This window comes from Penicillium maclennaniae (genome assembly GCF_028827695.1).
Source record: "Penicillium maclennaniae strain IBT 15551 chromosome Unknown utg000006l:1.0-2513246.0:1.0-2515036.0, whole genome shotgun sequence".
Classification (NCBI taxonomy): Eukaryota; Fungi; Ascomycota; class Eurotiomycetes; order Eurotiales; family Aspergillaceae; genus Penicillium; species Penicillium maclennaniae.
The window spans coordinates 1,441,506-1,456,402 of record NW_026623218.1 but is presented as its reverse complement, the minus strand read 5'-3'; the positions used below and the strand labels follow the sequence as shown (position 1 = coordinate 1,456,402).

The window sequence follows — 14,897 nt, the reverse complement described above, 5'->3', positions numbered from 1 at the left end:
CATGATAATGGTTTGATACGTTGAATGACTTTTCACGTCCGAGATGAATGAGGACTGGGGAAGAGAGCATCTTCTTAGGGTTTAACTTCTTGTTGTACATACTTCTGAATGAGAGATGTAAAAATGGCTGCATTGTTACTTGGTCTTAAGAAGAGGTTGAATAAGAGACCTAATAGGCTCAAATTCATCTATCTTCGTCCTTAAAGATCTTTTTATTTAATTCCTCAAAGAAGTATGTAGAACTGTTCAGAAACTCTCTTGACTTTTTGTCGACGTCAAAATGACTCCTTTCACGGCAATTTGAGACCAAAGTTGCCTGGTGCAGTGACATCCCGCGGGAAATCCATCTAGCAACTCCAGCGCTTCATCGTACACGGAGCGATACGCTCTGGGGCATGTCTTCCAAGCATCTTTATTGAGAGAATCGATATTGCTCGTGAAAAAGTCACCGCAAGTAGTACAGTTGGGAACTGTATCTGGGCAAGATTTGTGACAGAACTGGTGGTCGTAGACCTGGTACACAAAAGGTCCATTTTTCAGGGTCAGTATTTTGCATCATTTTCGGAAGGCCAGTAGTGATCTCATGGATGTATGTCTCTCTGGGGGGGGGTAAGAGTCAATACATTCCATAACTAGAATTGCTGTGATTGAAGACTTGGACATTCGTAAGACAATGCATTTCGCGGGATGGCCACCTTGAGGTCTCGCAATTTCCGGCTCCAACTACTCTCTCCAACTTCGCTCTCCAACTACGCGAATCCTATTCAACAAGCCACACGCCATGCGGCTCTGGCACCGTGAATGGACCTAAATCAATGCCTCTTGCAGGAGTAAGTCTCCTTTGTGAATTTTTGAATCCTCAGTATTGACCTAATCCTACAGACTCCATCTCCATTCCGCTTATCCCGCCGCCAGCAATCGACGCGCCGTAGCGCTGGTCCGCAGTTCGCCAACTCCCCTCGCTTTCTGCTCTCGCAGAGCACACCACAGCGGAACAAGGATCTCGATATTGAAGACGATGACGATCTTAATTTGACCGTCCCAGTTGGCACGCGCACCCCAGCCCCCTCCCGGAATGCCATCCCACCGCGTTGGCAAAGGGACGTAATTGAGGATTCAGATGGTGGCGAGCCTTTCGGAGACATCGAACCCAAAGATGCCGAGGGAACGACGCTGGCAGACGATGTCATCGACAGCTCTCTGCCAGAGCAGGCAGCGAGCCCCGCCGATCTGAGCACTGATTTCGAAGCGGTGTTTGCACCCGTGCCAGACAGTCACAAACGGCGCCGACTCTCCGGAGGGCATCACTCCCTGGAAGATAAATTGGACCAAGAAACCAAGACACTATCAACATCGCCTGTGCCTCAGAAAGCCACTCCCGACCCATTGAAGACGCCCGCTTCTCGTGTCGCGCCGAGACCGGTAGGTCTCGACAATGATATACAGGCCACACCAGGCGTGCTAGCGCGACCGACGGGCCCGGTGCCATCAACGCCTAGAAACACGACAACTCCTTACCGCAGTAAACCTCGCTTTGTTCTTTCCAATAAAAAGCCGCTTTCCAGTCAGACTCCCTTCAGAGCTGAGACGCCCTTCGCAACGCAGCCGACTCCACCACCTGAGAGACGAAAGCCAGCATTTGTCCTTCCTCGTGAGCCGTCACCGGATGCCGCTGTTGAAAATATCCCGGCGCCGTTCTCTCCTTCCTCGCGCACCTTGCGCCGTCGCGGTCGAGGTCGCGCAGGAGTGCCGGTCTATACACCTGGCGGAATGGCGGCCGAGGTTCGAAGCTGGATTCTTGAGATGGGCTCCAAGCATGAAGGCATCGCCCAAAGTAAGCATTCTGAAACAAAAAATGCTTCAAGCAAGTATCTTGTTACCGCTCGCGTTGTTCATGTTAGCCCGGGAACATTGAGCAGCTCCGGCCCATTGACGCTCATCCGGGCCGAAATAATAGAGGCATCCGAAGAAACAGAACAAGAGCGCAAATTTCTAAATATCATGGCAATGGGATCGCCTCGCTCTCAACTTTGCACCAGTGATGGCTCGCACACTGGGCATTTCCATATCTCATCAGTCCAAGAGGGCGACTTAGTCGGCATATATCGAGGCCTGACATGGGAAATGGAACTGCATGATGGCCAAGCACTTGGTGCGACCAAGGATCTTGCCCTTGACGGCGATTCTTTAAATGACATAAACCAGCGCTGGCTAGTTGTTATGAAATGGGATTTACTGTCGGAAGACCCATGAGAAGGGCACTTATATGATAATCACAACATTCAAGTCCGAGATGAGTCATGTGCAAGGAACCTTACAATTTCTCAAGCCGCAATGCAAAACAATGCAACTTCCAACAATAATCCCATGGGTATATTCTACAAGACAAAATGCCTCCTTTATGCAAGCCTTAGTCCTTCACAGCCTTCAGGGCATCCACAGCAACATTGCAGCCCCAGCGCACCAACTTTTGCTCCTTGTCTGTGACGATATCACTCTTGGCGACGACCTTACGGACAAAGTAAATCAGACCCTTCGCAACATGGGGGGTTTCCTGCACACGTAAGAAAATCTGCATCAATGACTCCTCGTCCCAAGTAGACTCGCTGGAATCTGCCTTCTTCTTCGCCCTTTTAGTCTTCTGCGATTGCTGAATGATGCTAATGATCAGGATCTCAACAAAAGTCTTCGTCTTGGTTTGGAGATAGGCGAAGTTGAGGTTCTTGAGAATGCCTAGAGTCAAGGAGCCGTCCGCGATGAGCATACCGTACATCTTGGCCACGTTGACCACGGCCTTCATGCTGACTCCGTTTTCTTCATCATCAGGGTCAAAGTCGTCATCTTCGTCGAGATCGCTTTTCTCGCCCATTCGCTTGAATATGTTCCAAAGAGCGAACATGAAAGACATTTTGATGCGTCGGCCTAGTTCACCGCAGAGACGTCGGGCAATGAAGAGTATAGTAAGGATTGTGCGCTTGTTCTTCCATTGCGCAATGCAAGAGAACACGAGGAATTTCGAACTCCTGGGCCCGCTTCAAGCGAAGCTTCAGAAGGCGGACATGTGCATCTTGGAAATCGTTTGCAGACATGATCGCCACAAAAATAGACCGACGGACGTCAGTGTTCATACGATGAGCTTTGGCTAGGTCTCCCAGGTCGGGCTCGGCCTCGCTGTCATCTTCTTCGACTTGGGCCTTCTTGGTTTCCGCGCCGGCTAACTCCTTCCGGGCAGCAACCAAGGGATCATCTTTCCAGCTTGCACCGACCAACCACCATTTACCCTTCTTCGAAGAATCGTGGATGTCGGCACGACTGATGCTGATGGGCTCGGAAGCACGAATGACACGAGAATTATTCAACGAGCCAAGAACCTTGCGCATCTTGGTGATGTGCTCCGAGGTCACACTGGCGCCAATAGCAGACTTAACCTTGTTGTTCTTGAGATCGGTGATCACGTCGATCATGAACTTAGTGCGAACTGAAAGGGCAGCCTCGCCAGCCTTGGCCACAGCAGGTTGGATGAGCAAGACAATGTCCTTGAGTGATGAAGGGTCATCTTGTCGAAGTTGGGGACCACAGTCTATGCAGCTGTTAGACGAATTCCAATGTCGACCTTGTAGAATCACTTACTTCGAATGACTTTGAGCAAAAGCTCCGTGTTGGTTTCGTTAATGTCCCCCAGGAAGAGACGGATGTAGTCGAAAATCAATGTACTGCCAATAACGTGGAAGTTGTACAGTTGCGACAAAAGGGAAACCAGGTTGACGATCTCCTTGCCCTCGAACTTGCCGCGTTCATCAGCACCCGCATCCAAGATCTCAACAACATGCTGGACAAGCTCGGCACCGAAGTCTATGCCTATGAGTTTGTATAGTGCCGCAATGAAACCTGCATGGAGAACCATGAAAGTGTCTTGGAGAACGGCTCTCTCACAGATCATACCCATCAGTAGATTAATCAAAGTGGAGGTCACATTCTGACGAGGATAATCACGATAGAGCTTCTCAAACTCGCCAACGATAGAAATCAAATTGGCCTCGGACAACTTATTCAACTGTCCCTGGGCTTGGCGCCTTAGTCGAGTAAGTGACTCTGATTCGGGGTCTTGACGAGCTCGCATCGACGGAGGAATGTATTTCTGCGTAGTCTCAGCCTTCGCGACTGGAGCGATATAAGGGTTTTCCTTTTTCTTGGGGAGCGGTTTCTCATCAAATCCTTCGAAATCGCTGTCTTCGCCTTCGTCTTCGTGGTCTTCATCACTTTCATCCCGAAGATTTCATCATCGAGATTGTCGTCTTCGTCGCTGTCGAGCTCATCGTCGTCATCTTCATCTTCCTCATCTTCATCTTCCTCATCTTCAGACACCTTCGCTTGGAGAGCCTGTGCCTTTCGCCTTTTGCTCAACAACCACTCATCAGCCTCTCGCTTGCGCTTTCGGGTGTCGTCCTCCGACTCCTCGCCTAAGTCTCCCATCAAGTCCTCCAATCCATCTTCTGCAAAGGCCTTCGGAAGCTTCTTGCCTTTCTTCAAGCCTAGCTTCTTCTCCAGCGCCGCAATTTCCGCATCGTCCTGGGCTAACTTAGACTTGACGCCGGCGGAAACATGGACGGTTGATTCTGGGGTATCCTCGTTCATAGCATCATCTTCATAGCCCTGACTGTCGTCGCTGTCGCTATCGGAAGCAGGTTCAAGGTCCTTAGACTTCTTCGATTTTAACGCGGGCTTCGGCTTTGCCTCGGTGGTAGGCTTTGGTTTTTTCGTAGGTCTTGCATCGTCGCTGGAAATATCGTCGTCCTCGTCTAGATCGAGATCGTCCACATCCTCCTCTTCATCTTCGCTTTCCTCAATTCGTTGAAACTTTTTCTGTGCCGGAGCCACTGCCGTTCGCGATTTCTTATTGTCGCGCTCTGCCTTCCGTCGGTCTTTCCGCGTAGCGGGTCCTTTTTGTTTGCGTTTCTTTTCCCCGTAAGTATCCCTGATCCCCAGCTCGGAGCGCAAGCCCCGAGGCAAGGAGGTCGTATTATGCATTCGACGCGGCATGGTGACTTGGATCTAGAAGCATTCAGAAGCAGAGACCAATGGACGAAGCTCTGCGGGCGGTGACCGAACTTTTTCCAGGCCACTTTTCTCGCCGGCAGAACACACGGGCGGCGAGCCCGCCCACAGCGGAGTTTCGTTCCCCACGAGCCTCGCTGGTCATTGCGTTGTCTTCTTGCTCCAGATTGCATTAATACGATTCCTGTGCGCATCGCACTCTCTCAATTCATGATGGCGCCTCATATGGCCACCGACGAGGTTTGTTTTGCCTACCTTCTCTATATGAGCATTCCGCACATTCGGCCACGAGACCACCTACGGTATCGCTAACAACTTCGTCACCGCAGTTCTTCTCAGCTCTCACCGAGCTCCTCTCCAAGACTTCCCAGAAAGCCCGAGGCTCCGTCTTCCTTTCTCAAAAGCCCCTGATCGACGGCGTTACCAACGGCCAACCCTCTATCCTTATCCGCGCTTCCAATGGCAACACCGACGCAAAGAAACCTATTGGCAAAGACGGCAAGATCGATAAGACCAAGGTTTCCAAAGCCTCAAAAGTCAAATTCTCCACTGTTGTTCCTGCGGATCAGCTTGAGGCGTTCTACACTCGGTATGCGGATGTGTGCAAGGCCGGCATGACGGGCCTGAAGAAGCGTGATCGCAGCAAGCGCAAGGCGAAAGGCAAGGGTGCATCCAAGGCCACCAAGGCGTGAGCGGATTTTTGCTTCTATTGCGGTTTCAATGCCTTGGCATCGCTTATCTTGCATTTTACTGGCGTTTGATCGGTGGTCCTTTTGCAAAACTTCGTGTCAATGATTCCTTACGAGCTTATTCCCGGGTGTACATATTCTTATGCACTTGTGAACTACAAGCCGAGATATCCTTTTGATCTGATGACCTATCCAATTACTAACGGAAATTGCCCCTTGCCTTCCTCCACATGGAAGTCCCATTTGGTGTCTTCATATTCTCGCCTCCGCTTCACGTTGACTGGAAACGCACCCTTCACGGGATTCATAATAGACACCAGGGAATGTAAAACCTTCTCTGGTTCCTCCCAGATTCCGCTCACGGGCGATATATGATATCGCAGAATCATGGTAGCTACCATTCCTAGTATCTCCGAGCTGGCAAAATGACGACCAGGACAGATGGTGGGCGAGACACCGAATGTCATAAATCCACCAAGACGGCGAGGCTCTCTTTCATCTGAGCGGGTCGCTGAGGCCACTCCTTTCATGAATCTCCGAGCATCAAATTCATTTGCTGTTTCTCCCCAGACTTCGGGCTGTTTTCCCATCTCAATGGAAGGCATAGTAACAAGGTTACCGGCTTTGAGAAGATACTTGTCGGCAATCAGTGTGTCCTGAGTCACATATCGCGTAGGGGATCACATTGTGCGCATCCGTAGGATCTCTTGGAATGTAGATAATAGAAGCGGGCATCTTCCCCGGAGGGCACCAATATCTATAACAAGCGTGCCGTCGGTCCGAACGGAGAGGGCATTTAGTTCGACCTCTTTGCGAAGATCGTTCAAAAGCTCTGGACGGGAGTAGATTTCAAATATAGACCAAAATGCTGCGGGAACGGTATTCGAAAGAAATCCTGTGGGCAGAGGTGTCTCTAGTAGTGCATATTCTTCTGGTGAGATCCCCGCCCCGAGAATTGAGGCGTGTCTCATTTTGACCAACTCAGATGCTAGCTCAACCCCGCCGGCTTGGTGGTATTTCAAAATTGCCGCCGCAATCTTGCAGCGGGCCTTCAGGGGCTTGCGTGCGATGAGCCAGGGTAACGCATTGGCCACGAGCGCGCCCAGATTCTTTTCATAGTCCCTGTCCGAGTTAGCCTTGTCAGACTTGATTGTGCGTTGAGTACTAACCAGAATGCATCGGATACTTCCTTATCCTTGAACGGGTTCATGGGCCCAAACATAGTATCATTACTGGCATCAGTAATAGCGTCTCGACACCATTTGTAAAGATCAACCGAGGGCTTTTCTCCCAGCTCATCAATGAGGGGCGTCATGAAGCGAACCATCCGAATGTTCATTTGATCCAATGATTTTCCAATCATCGTGGGTGCCAATGCATGCATGAGCTTTTGAGCAAAACCTTGGCCGCCAGAACTGGTGTCAAGCATGAGATCCAAAGTCTGTTTCTTGGTAATACCAGAGAATCTGAGCACGGCAAGATCCAAGAGGGGGTCTAGACTGAGAGCTTTGCTGCGCTGGACGGACTGCATCAGCTCTGGTGAAGTAATGATGTAGATCTTAGAGAACAGCAGATTGATTCCAAAGATGGAATAAGACGCTTTCTGTTGTCTGCAAAGACAATTAGTTAGATGTTTGCTTGTTCTGAAAGTGCTGAGCGACCCACGCCTGCATTGTCCAATATCCAACTCCATACCGCATCATACCAAGCAAGTGGCCGAATATAGGAATCCCGTTGCAAAGCATTGGTGGCTCACGCAGATCGTGTCTGGATCTACGATACGTGATATAGCCTGCCCCGGCGATGAGGCTCATCAGCAGGACCTGGCTGAGGTCGAGCATATCTCTAACCGGATGACAACGATTAGCTCCTCGGTGATCACAAACAGGAGTAGGCGCAAGCCAGCAGGCTAGCTGTTAAAATACCAAGTGATACGCGCCTTGATGTGGTTTTGGAGAGGGCGTTATGGGAGGCCAGTGCGAAAGGCGGGAAGGGCCCTAGCCCTGCGATGCGTGAACAGCGCATGACTTCACTCGACTATTTCAACGACGGCTCAAATACCGAGGAAATGATTGTTTTTCATGCAGGTCATGTCAAGGATTCCTTTAATTGAAGAATTAAATAGCTAACCTTGGAGCCACCGGCATAGTCCTGACACGGACCCTAGCCTCACTATGGTATGTATGCACACGCTAGAATCCAAAAAAGAAAGTCCAGGAAATCCATCCAGCCAATATGTCCACCCTAATCATTATGCAAATAAATGTCCGACTATTCGTCAACAGGAAATCAAATCGTGGTGTGACATGTGGAAAGGGTACACGGTACACATTAAAACAGGGGTAGGATAGCAAAAGAAGAGAAAGAAGAAATTATAAAAGACACAGGGTGAGGTATCACAGGAAAAACGAAGTCGTCACTTAGTCGAGCTCCCAGGGGTCTAACTTCCTGGTAATCTCTGCGTCTTCGTATTCAGAAGAAGTTTCACGCTCCAGAGGGAAATCGAAATCATCATCCTTGGTGGTGGGCTCGTTTATGGCTGGACGTGAGCCTGACGTGGGCTCACCTGAGAATGAACTAGCAGCAGGATTGATAACAATTCGCGCCGTGATATGCAGCAAGATGATAAACAGAGATATCGGCGGAACAAGCACAAGGGCGAGGGTCTTTGAGAATATAGACTTGGCTTCTAGGCCTCTGTTTGGTTGATAGATCGCGGAAGAGGGAGGCATCGGGGAGACATCGCGCTGTCTCGTTGTCTGTGCTCGGCGGCGGAACTCGGTGCTCATATGGCTGAGATCCATTGGGGGAGATGCCTCTTTGGCCACAGGCGGCGAATCCGTCTTGATACCCGAATAAGTCGACCAAGAAGGCTTTCGGGGTATTTCTCGAGCTTCGTAATAGACAAAATTCGTAGATGCAATTGGAGAGCCATTGCTCGCTAAAGTGTCTAGGGCTGGGAAGTCATCCAGCTTGTACAGTAAGGAATTCTCAGTTGACCCAGATAGGTAGGATCCTGCTTCGGATAGGTCACGTTGTTTTTCGGGTGTTGAATGAGTGGAGATTGAATCCGAGGGCGAGGTAGGATCCGCCGAGTGGAATGAATCAGTCGTAGACGAGAACGAATCGTCATGCTCGGTATCGAGTTCGCGATCAAAGATCGAACGTGGCTTTAAAGTAGGAAGTTTCAAGTTCGGGACGTCCAAAGCACACTTCATCCCAGGGATGGTGGCCTTGGCCGCGACAAGGGCCTCCTCTGCAGTATGGGCATTTGTAACAGCACTTTGATTAGACGAGATTTCTTGCAGAACTCGAAGGTCCTTGGGGGCAACGCTTGAGCTGGACACGGGAGAGGCTTCTGGGAATATAGACTCTGTGGTCAGGCTTTCACCTTGCGATGCAGGCTCCGTCGGTATGCTATCCTCTAGAACTAGATGGTCACCGGCTTGGGCGTCTGTTAATGCTTCTATGTCCTTGCCAGGGTCTGAAACAAGACAAGGAGGAACCATTTCTTTCTCTTTGTGCACGGAAGGAATTCCATGTTGGGCTGAAGGCTCATCTGGGGGAACTGTATTGTCACGAGTCGAAGTCAGGGGCGGAGCATCTTCCTGAGTGAGGATCTCTCCTTCAATTGGAACTTCGTCCAAACCAGGCGCAGTATTCACCGTCGGACTCGCCTCTAAAGCCGAAGCCTGAACAAGCTCTGCAACAGGTATCTGCTCTGCAGATTCAATCTGTGCAGGAACTTGGGTTTCCCCTTGGGGTAAGGGATCTCCTGGCACAGGTCTCGAATCAAACTTTGCTCGAAGGCTGGTGAAGGTTTGCGGGTTTTCAGTCACTGAGTGCCCGGCGACTTTCGGTTGTATCGGGAGCTCAAAGGTATTGGTGAATACTGGGGACTCATCGCCAGGTGGTGAAGGCTCCGGTGTTGTGCTCTTAGCGGCCTGGGGGCCCATACTATCATCCGTGACGCATCCATCGGTGTCATCTCCAGTACTGGCAGAGTCGAGACATTCTGACCTGCCTTCCGAAGGCGAGCTCTGGTTGCCTCCGGGGACTGAAAGAAGACAGTCTTTGCGGTCCTTTGGTCGCCAAGCCTTTTTGCGACGCGGCGCCATTGCATCTTCGGGGATCTCGACAGTGAAGGCACGCTTGAAAGGACATGGCGTGACTTCGTATCGCAGTACAGTTGGCAATAAGATTTTGAGTTCCTCCACTGATTCCTTTTCTTCTTTCGAGTCATACGGCAGCTCGATGCGATAATATGTGAGCGGGCGAATGCGCAAAACAAACTTCGAAACGCCGTCAACACACCAACACTGAGAGTTCTTCAGAATCGCATGGACAACATTTCCGCACTTTAGGAAGACAGTCAGCCCGTGTACCTTTTCCAGCCTCAAGGGTGCAGTTGCGACAGTCCGTTCTGTGGCTGAGCGCCATGGGAAGTGTCTCGATGGTGTCCACTGGGTAATCGAAATCGGTCGGCGCGGTACTTGACGGAATTGGTACGAGAGCCCTGGGAGCGAAGTGAACAATCTTTGCCGAGGCATGATAGTAAATGACGTTTTCTCCAGTGTTTGGCGCGCTGGAACCACGTTGCGCCGGTAGGGTTAACTTCGTGGGGAGAGTGACCGAGCGACGAATAGATTGTATTGGACCCGAGGACTCACTCAGAGGCTCGGGCATCGTCGCGGAACAATATCAAGGGTAGAAGTTAGCGAGGGCGGCATCCAGAGCCAGTTTCACTGAGCGCGCATGGTGAGGAGCTGAGGGTTGCGGCTTATCTTCCCCCCATGTCCGCGCGTGTTTGCGCGGAGACGGGTTTGTGGCCTTAGGCCTCAGGCTCAAAATCATGTGACATGACGCAACAAAATGGATGCCTGGACTTTCTGTTGACCCTGCCTTTCCCTGTCTCATCCTTGACAAAAGTCAACCGATAAATTCTCGACAGATCGCACGGGCAGGGCTTGATCATGTCGAATTTCGAGCCCAATGCCGTGATCCGCGGTTTCCAACTGACTGTGGTAGGGAGTATGTTTCCCACTTGACCTGCTGCCTATTCGGGAAGTGAAGCTGTAATGCAAGATCCTGATCCCTACTACTTTCATTCACATATTTTGATATCAGGAGTTGCTCTTGTGTCTTCTTGTGAATTTATTGTGGACAAGATGCCTGTTCTAGGCAAATCTCCAGCAAGAACATTCTTTTGATATGTCGCTAACCTTGATTTGTAGCTGTCCGGGCCTTGACAAACCCCGAGCTTTTTAAATATGAACACTTCCGCCAAGCAGCCCTAGCAGTCGCTGTGGGAATCATCATCCAGTTGATCATCCAAATCCCGGTAAGCTTTGGTAGTCTGATTTTGGATGTTACGTGGCTAATCGAAACCCCAAGATCATCGGCCTCAAGTTTACCTTGTACTTGCTGTCTTGGATTATCAATCTTGACCACGCCACTTGGGATGACAAGCTGCTCGATGGCTTGGACTTCTTGTCTAAGTCTGTCCTCCAGGTGCCCTTTATGCTGATGACATTCATGGGATACGTGACTCCCACTCTGGACGAGATGTAGGTGTCCTTTATGAAGTCTTCTGCCTACCGCTGCTGACTAGCCTACTAGCTTCATGCAGTCCATCCAGTGGGTCGACATGACATATATCCAGAAGCACAAATCAGAGGATCCGAATCAACTCCGGGCAATGTACTATCCTCAATTGGCGATGTATGCGACCAAGGGCGGTCCTCATTCATCGAAGCCCAAGACGGAGGCCATCGTGGCGTTCGCTAACCGATACGCCAAGAAAATGGGGATGCTTCTTGGAATTTACCTACTCTCCTTGACCCCCGTCGTTGGTCGCTTTGTGATGCCCGCAGCAAGTTTCTACACGTTCCGGACCCATGTGGGTACCGCACCTGCCGCTGCCATCTTCGGCGCTGGCCTTATCTTGCCCAAGTCATACATTGTCAGGTTTCTCCACACTTATTTCGCATCCAGAAGTCTGATGCGAGAGCTGGTCAGTCATTTGTGCATGTTGGCGGAAGTTCAAGAGCCTCGCTAACAACTGTCTAGCTCGAACCATACTTCCGTCGCGTCAAGTTCACTTCCGAGCAGAAGAAGCGCTGGTTCCGTGATCGTGAGGGCGTTCTTTTCGGATTTGCCTTTGGATTTACTGTGATTTTGAAGGTCCCATTCATCGGTGTTCTCATGTACGGAGTCGCCGAGGCCTCCACTGCTTATCTAGTCACCAAAATCACTGACCCACCGCCCGCCCCTGCGGAAAGCGAGGGCTTTGCAGAGAGCCAGGTGACATGGAAAAACAAACACGATTTCCTCCAGCTTTCTTTGGATAAGATCGATCAGCTCAACGTTGTCATCGATGAGAAGGATACTCAGAATGCCAATTCTGAAGGCAAAAAATTCTCTTAAGCCACCGAGATATCTTGGGTCTCGCTGGCAAGGTGCATATGATGTGGACAGTCATCTAAAGCTCATGAACAAAGACTCATTAAAAGGACCAGAGGTAGTTATACCGTTGCTGTGTCCATTGATTTATTATTTCAGTCTCAATTTCAAGCCAACTTTAAATATAGCAGAACGCGAATTGAATCCAGAATTCTCGAATACGCGACAGGTTACTTAGCGAGCGCTACACGTCTGGACCATGAGCATGGCGTCTTTTAGCGTGCAGATCCTCAACCGGTGCCTCAACCGCGTAGTCCATGACTTTCCTCAGGTCTCCCAAGAAGAAACATGCCAAGCATGCCAGAAGGCTGAAGGGGGCTGCAATAATGTAAACAACTCTTAGTGAATCCGCGTATGCCTGCTTCAGTGCAGCTACTCCGGCGGAAATTATTGTTGAGTTGACACCTGGAACCATCGATAGCGCGGCTGTGTCGTTAGATGACAACGCTTTGATGAATGCTTCAACGGAAGTGCTGGGAAGCCCCGCCTTCAACGCAGCTTGAGCGACATCCGCTGGGAGATTTTTTTTGATACGTGTATCGAATGCAGTTTCATAGATAGCCGTAAAGACAGCCGCGGCTATGGCTCGAGAGCATGTCGTCGCTGCCGTTGCGGTCGCGATGAGGTGGTGCGGTGTCGAGAGTTGAACCGCCGCGATAAGAAGAATGATGGGGCCGCCAAATCCAATACCAGCAAGGGCAGAGAAGATCAAAGCATTTAAACTGTCTTCTGGCTGAATAGTGGCCAAACCCACGATCCCTCCTGTGAGTAGCAGAAATCCAACAAATAATGGCTCCCGAATCATTCGGAATCTGGTACTCCAGTAACCGTAGAACACTGTGCTGATTCCGCCTGCAATCCAGAAGGGTTGTGACCTTACAGCCGTTAACAAAGGATCATCGGTGAATAAAGATCTTGTTCTAATGCCACTTTGTCAGTAATATTCACGGAAGCGTATCAGGGAGGTCGGGGTGTATACAAAACAGGATAGAAGATCACGTAGCTGAATAGCAGAATGCCTTCAATGAAAATGAGGCCGACAGAGATAGCAAACGTTCTACCGCCATTTTTACCTCCCCGAAAGAGATCATGATGGAGGATGCCCGTCCTCGTAAATCTCCACTCGTAGACTCCGAAAGCAACGAGGCAGAGCAGACCGGGGATCATAGTCGCCAGTACTAGCGCAGAAGCCCATCGGTACAAGTTACCACCGGAGTTGAGTCCAGTCAAGAATAAAGTCAGACCAACAGTAAGTGTAATGAATCCGACTATATCCAGTCGACCTAATTTTTGCCAAATGGACAGGTGATCGAGGTGATTGTGTCGCTTCGGTGGTTTATAACCGATGAAAAGGCAGATGGCAGTCACTCCCCATAAAGCCATTTGAATCCACTGTATGCTTTGTGAGAAAGATAATTTCCAACTATGCGAAGAATTCTTACATAGAAGTTCCGCCATCCTGTATGAGCATTGGCTTTGGTCAGAGCACCAATCACTAAAGGCGCGGAACAAGCACCACCTGCTGCCGCGACATTCATCGCAGCTTGCGCTACTGCAAAGAAGTTTTAATCAGTCTGCACACCTCATTGGTGAGTTAGATTTTAATTGTTTGTTTCACTTACTGGGTCTCCATCTTCGAGGCAAAATCTCACTTGGTACGCAATATGCCAACGGCACAGTAGCAAAACCAAATCCAATCAATACCTGGGCCGCGATTACTCGATAAATGCTGGACGATCCGGGTGCGATCGCAGATCCAATGAACGAGATGATCGCAGGGCCCACGAGAAGAGCTTTCCGTGCCTGAAATACATCCGACGCCGAAGAGATGACAGGCGACAAAACAGCCTGGACGAGCGAAAGGGCATTGGGGACCCATGTACCGGCGTCGGTGTTGTTAAGATCTTCTTCGATATAGGACAGCTACGAATAAACATTAGCCGATCGTCGGTTTGAGTCAATGGCTTTTTTTCAAGCTTCGTATCCTGGATTTGCGTACCCCTGCTGGAGGACCCATCAAGCAGAAGACTTGGACGAAGTTAAGGCAAATCATTGCCGCTAGAGCGAACCAAGTCTGCGCATGAAACTTCGGTTCTTCTTCTCCCTCATAGACAAGATTTATCTCCGGCGACTGCGTAGTGTCTTCCACATGTTCAGTCTCCGAAGCTTCTCTTGCTTCGGCTGCGACAGCTTCTCGGGCCTTTTCTGTTGCGTCAGACATTGTTTAGATAAAAATATTATAAATTCTGGAAATCGAGTAGTAAAGTGAGATGAAAACAAGCAATTTTCCCGACAGGGATGATCCTATTTCAATTACCTGGGTATACATCGGTTAGGTTATCCATCGCCCCGCAGACGCAAAACCCGGTAAGGTCCACCCTTTCCCCGCAACCCCAGATTATCCATTTGGATTCCTCCAAACAAAATTTGAAGGTATCATGCCAATATAATTATTCATGTAGCCATAAATGACATTTAAGAGCCATAAGGCGCCAATTATAGGATTACTTTGCGACAGGAACACAAAGAAATTGAAGAGACATCTGAGGCTTCGATCAAAGCATTTTACAATGGACTCACTGTCTTGGCCCGGCTACGAAAATCACAGACTTTAGCTTATCGAAAACAATGGCTGATGTGGGTACTATACCGAAGGTTAAATAGGCACCACTGAGCTCTGCTGATTGCTTC

At 49.8% G+C, this 14,897-nt stretch overlaps 7 protein-coding genes across 7 annotated transcripts; 3 read left to right on the top strand and 4 right to left on the bottom strand.

Annotated features, from left to right (window-relative positions):
* Nucleotides 1-815: 815 nt before the first annotated feature.
* N7477_006792 (uncharacterized protein) lies at nt 816-2,253 on the top strand (the record flags this gene model as incomplete). The annotated part of the gene is made up of 2 exons (XM_056968455.1): nt 816-830; nt 883-2,253. The coding sequence occupies 2 exons, from the start codon at nt 816-818 to the stop codon at nt 2,251-2,253; spliced, it is 1,386 nt and encodes a 461-aa protein (XP_056821251.1).
* Nucleotides 2,254-2,410: 157 nt separating this feature from the next.
* On the bottom strand, nt 2,411-5,040 carry N7477_006791 (MIF4G domain-containing protein; the record flags this gene model as incomplete). Its single annotated transcript, XM_056968454.1, has 4 exons — nt 2,411-2,922; nt 3,008-3,580; nt 3,631-4,204; nt 4,261-5,040. 4 exons carry the CDS (start codon nt 5,038-5,040, stop codon nt 2,411-2,413), a joined length of 2,439 nt encoding a protein of 812 aa, XP_056821250.1.
* A 228-nt stretch (nt 5,041-5,268) lies between these two features.
* N7477_006790 (signal recognition particle 14 kDa protein) lies at nt 5,269-5,747 on the top strand (the record flags this gene model as incomplete). Its single annotated transcript, XM_056968453.1, has 2 exons — nt 5,269-5,295; nt 5,385-5,747. 2 exons carry the CDS (start codon nt 5,269-5,271, stop codon nt 5,745-5,747), a joined length of 390 nt encoding a protein of 129 aa, XP_056821249.1.
* Nucleotides 5,748-5,932: 185 nt separating this feature from the next.
* N7477_006789 (cytochrome P450) lies at nt 5,933-7,489 on the bottom strand (the record flags this gene model as incomplete). Its single annotated transcript, XM_056968452.1, has 4 exons — nt 5,933-6,400; nt 6,509-6,866; nt 6,914-7,354; nt 7,410-7,489. The coding sequence occupies 4 exons, from the start codon at nt 7,487-7,489 to the stop codon at nt 5,933-5,935; spliced, it is 1,347 nt and encodes a 448-aa protein (XP_056821248.1).
* Nucleotides 7,490-8,164: 675 nt separating this feature from the next.
* On the bottom strand, nt 8,165-10,294 carry N7477_006788 (uncharacterized protein; the record flags this gene model as incomplete). The annotated part of the gene is made up of 1 exon (XM_056968451.1): nt 8,165-10,294. The coding sequence occupies one exon, from the start codon at nt 10,292-10,294 to the stop codon at nt 8,165-8,167; it is 2,130 nt and encodes a 709-aa protein (XP_056821247.1).
* A 423-nt stretch (nt 10,295-10,717) lies between these two features.
* Nucleotides 10,718-12,170, top strand: usgS (transmembrane protein UsgS; the record flags this gene model as incomplete). Its single annotated transcript, XM_056968450.1, has 5 exons — nt 10,718-10,775; nt 10,979-11,085; nt 11,139-11,311; nt 11,364-11,757; nt 11,814-12,170. The coding sequence occupies 5 exons, from the start codon at nt 10,718-10,720 to the stop codon at nt 12,168-12,170; spliced, it is 1,089 nt and encodes a 362-aa protein (XP_056821246.1).
* A 220-nt stretch (nt 12,171-12,390) lies between these two features.
* Nucleotides 12,391-14,427, bottom strand: N7477_006786 (trichothecene efflux pump; the record flags this gene model as incomplete). The annotated part of the gene is made up of 5 exons (XM_056968449.1): nt 12,391-13,126; nt 13,186-13,598; nt 13,649-13,758; nt 13,829-14,129; nt 14,206-14,427. 5 exons carry the CDS (start codon nt 14,425-14,427, stop codon nt 12,391-12,393), a joined length of 1,782 nt encoding a protein of 593 aa, XP_056821245.1.
* Nucleotides 14,428-14,897: the final 470 nt, after the last annotated feature.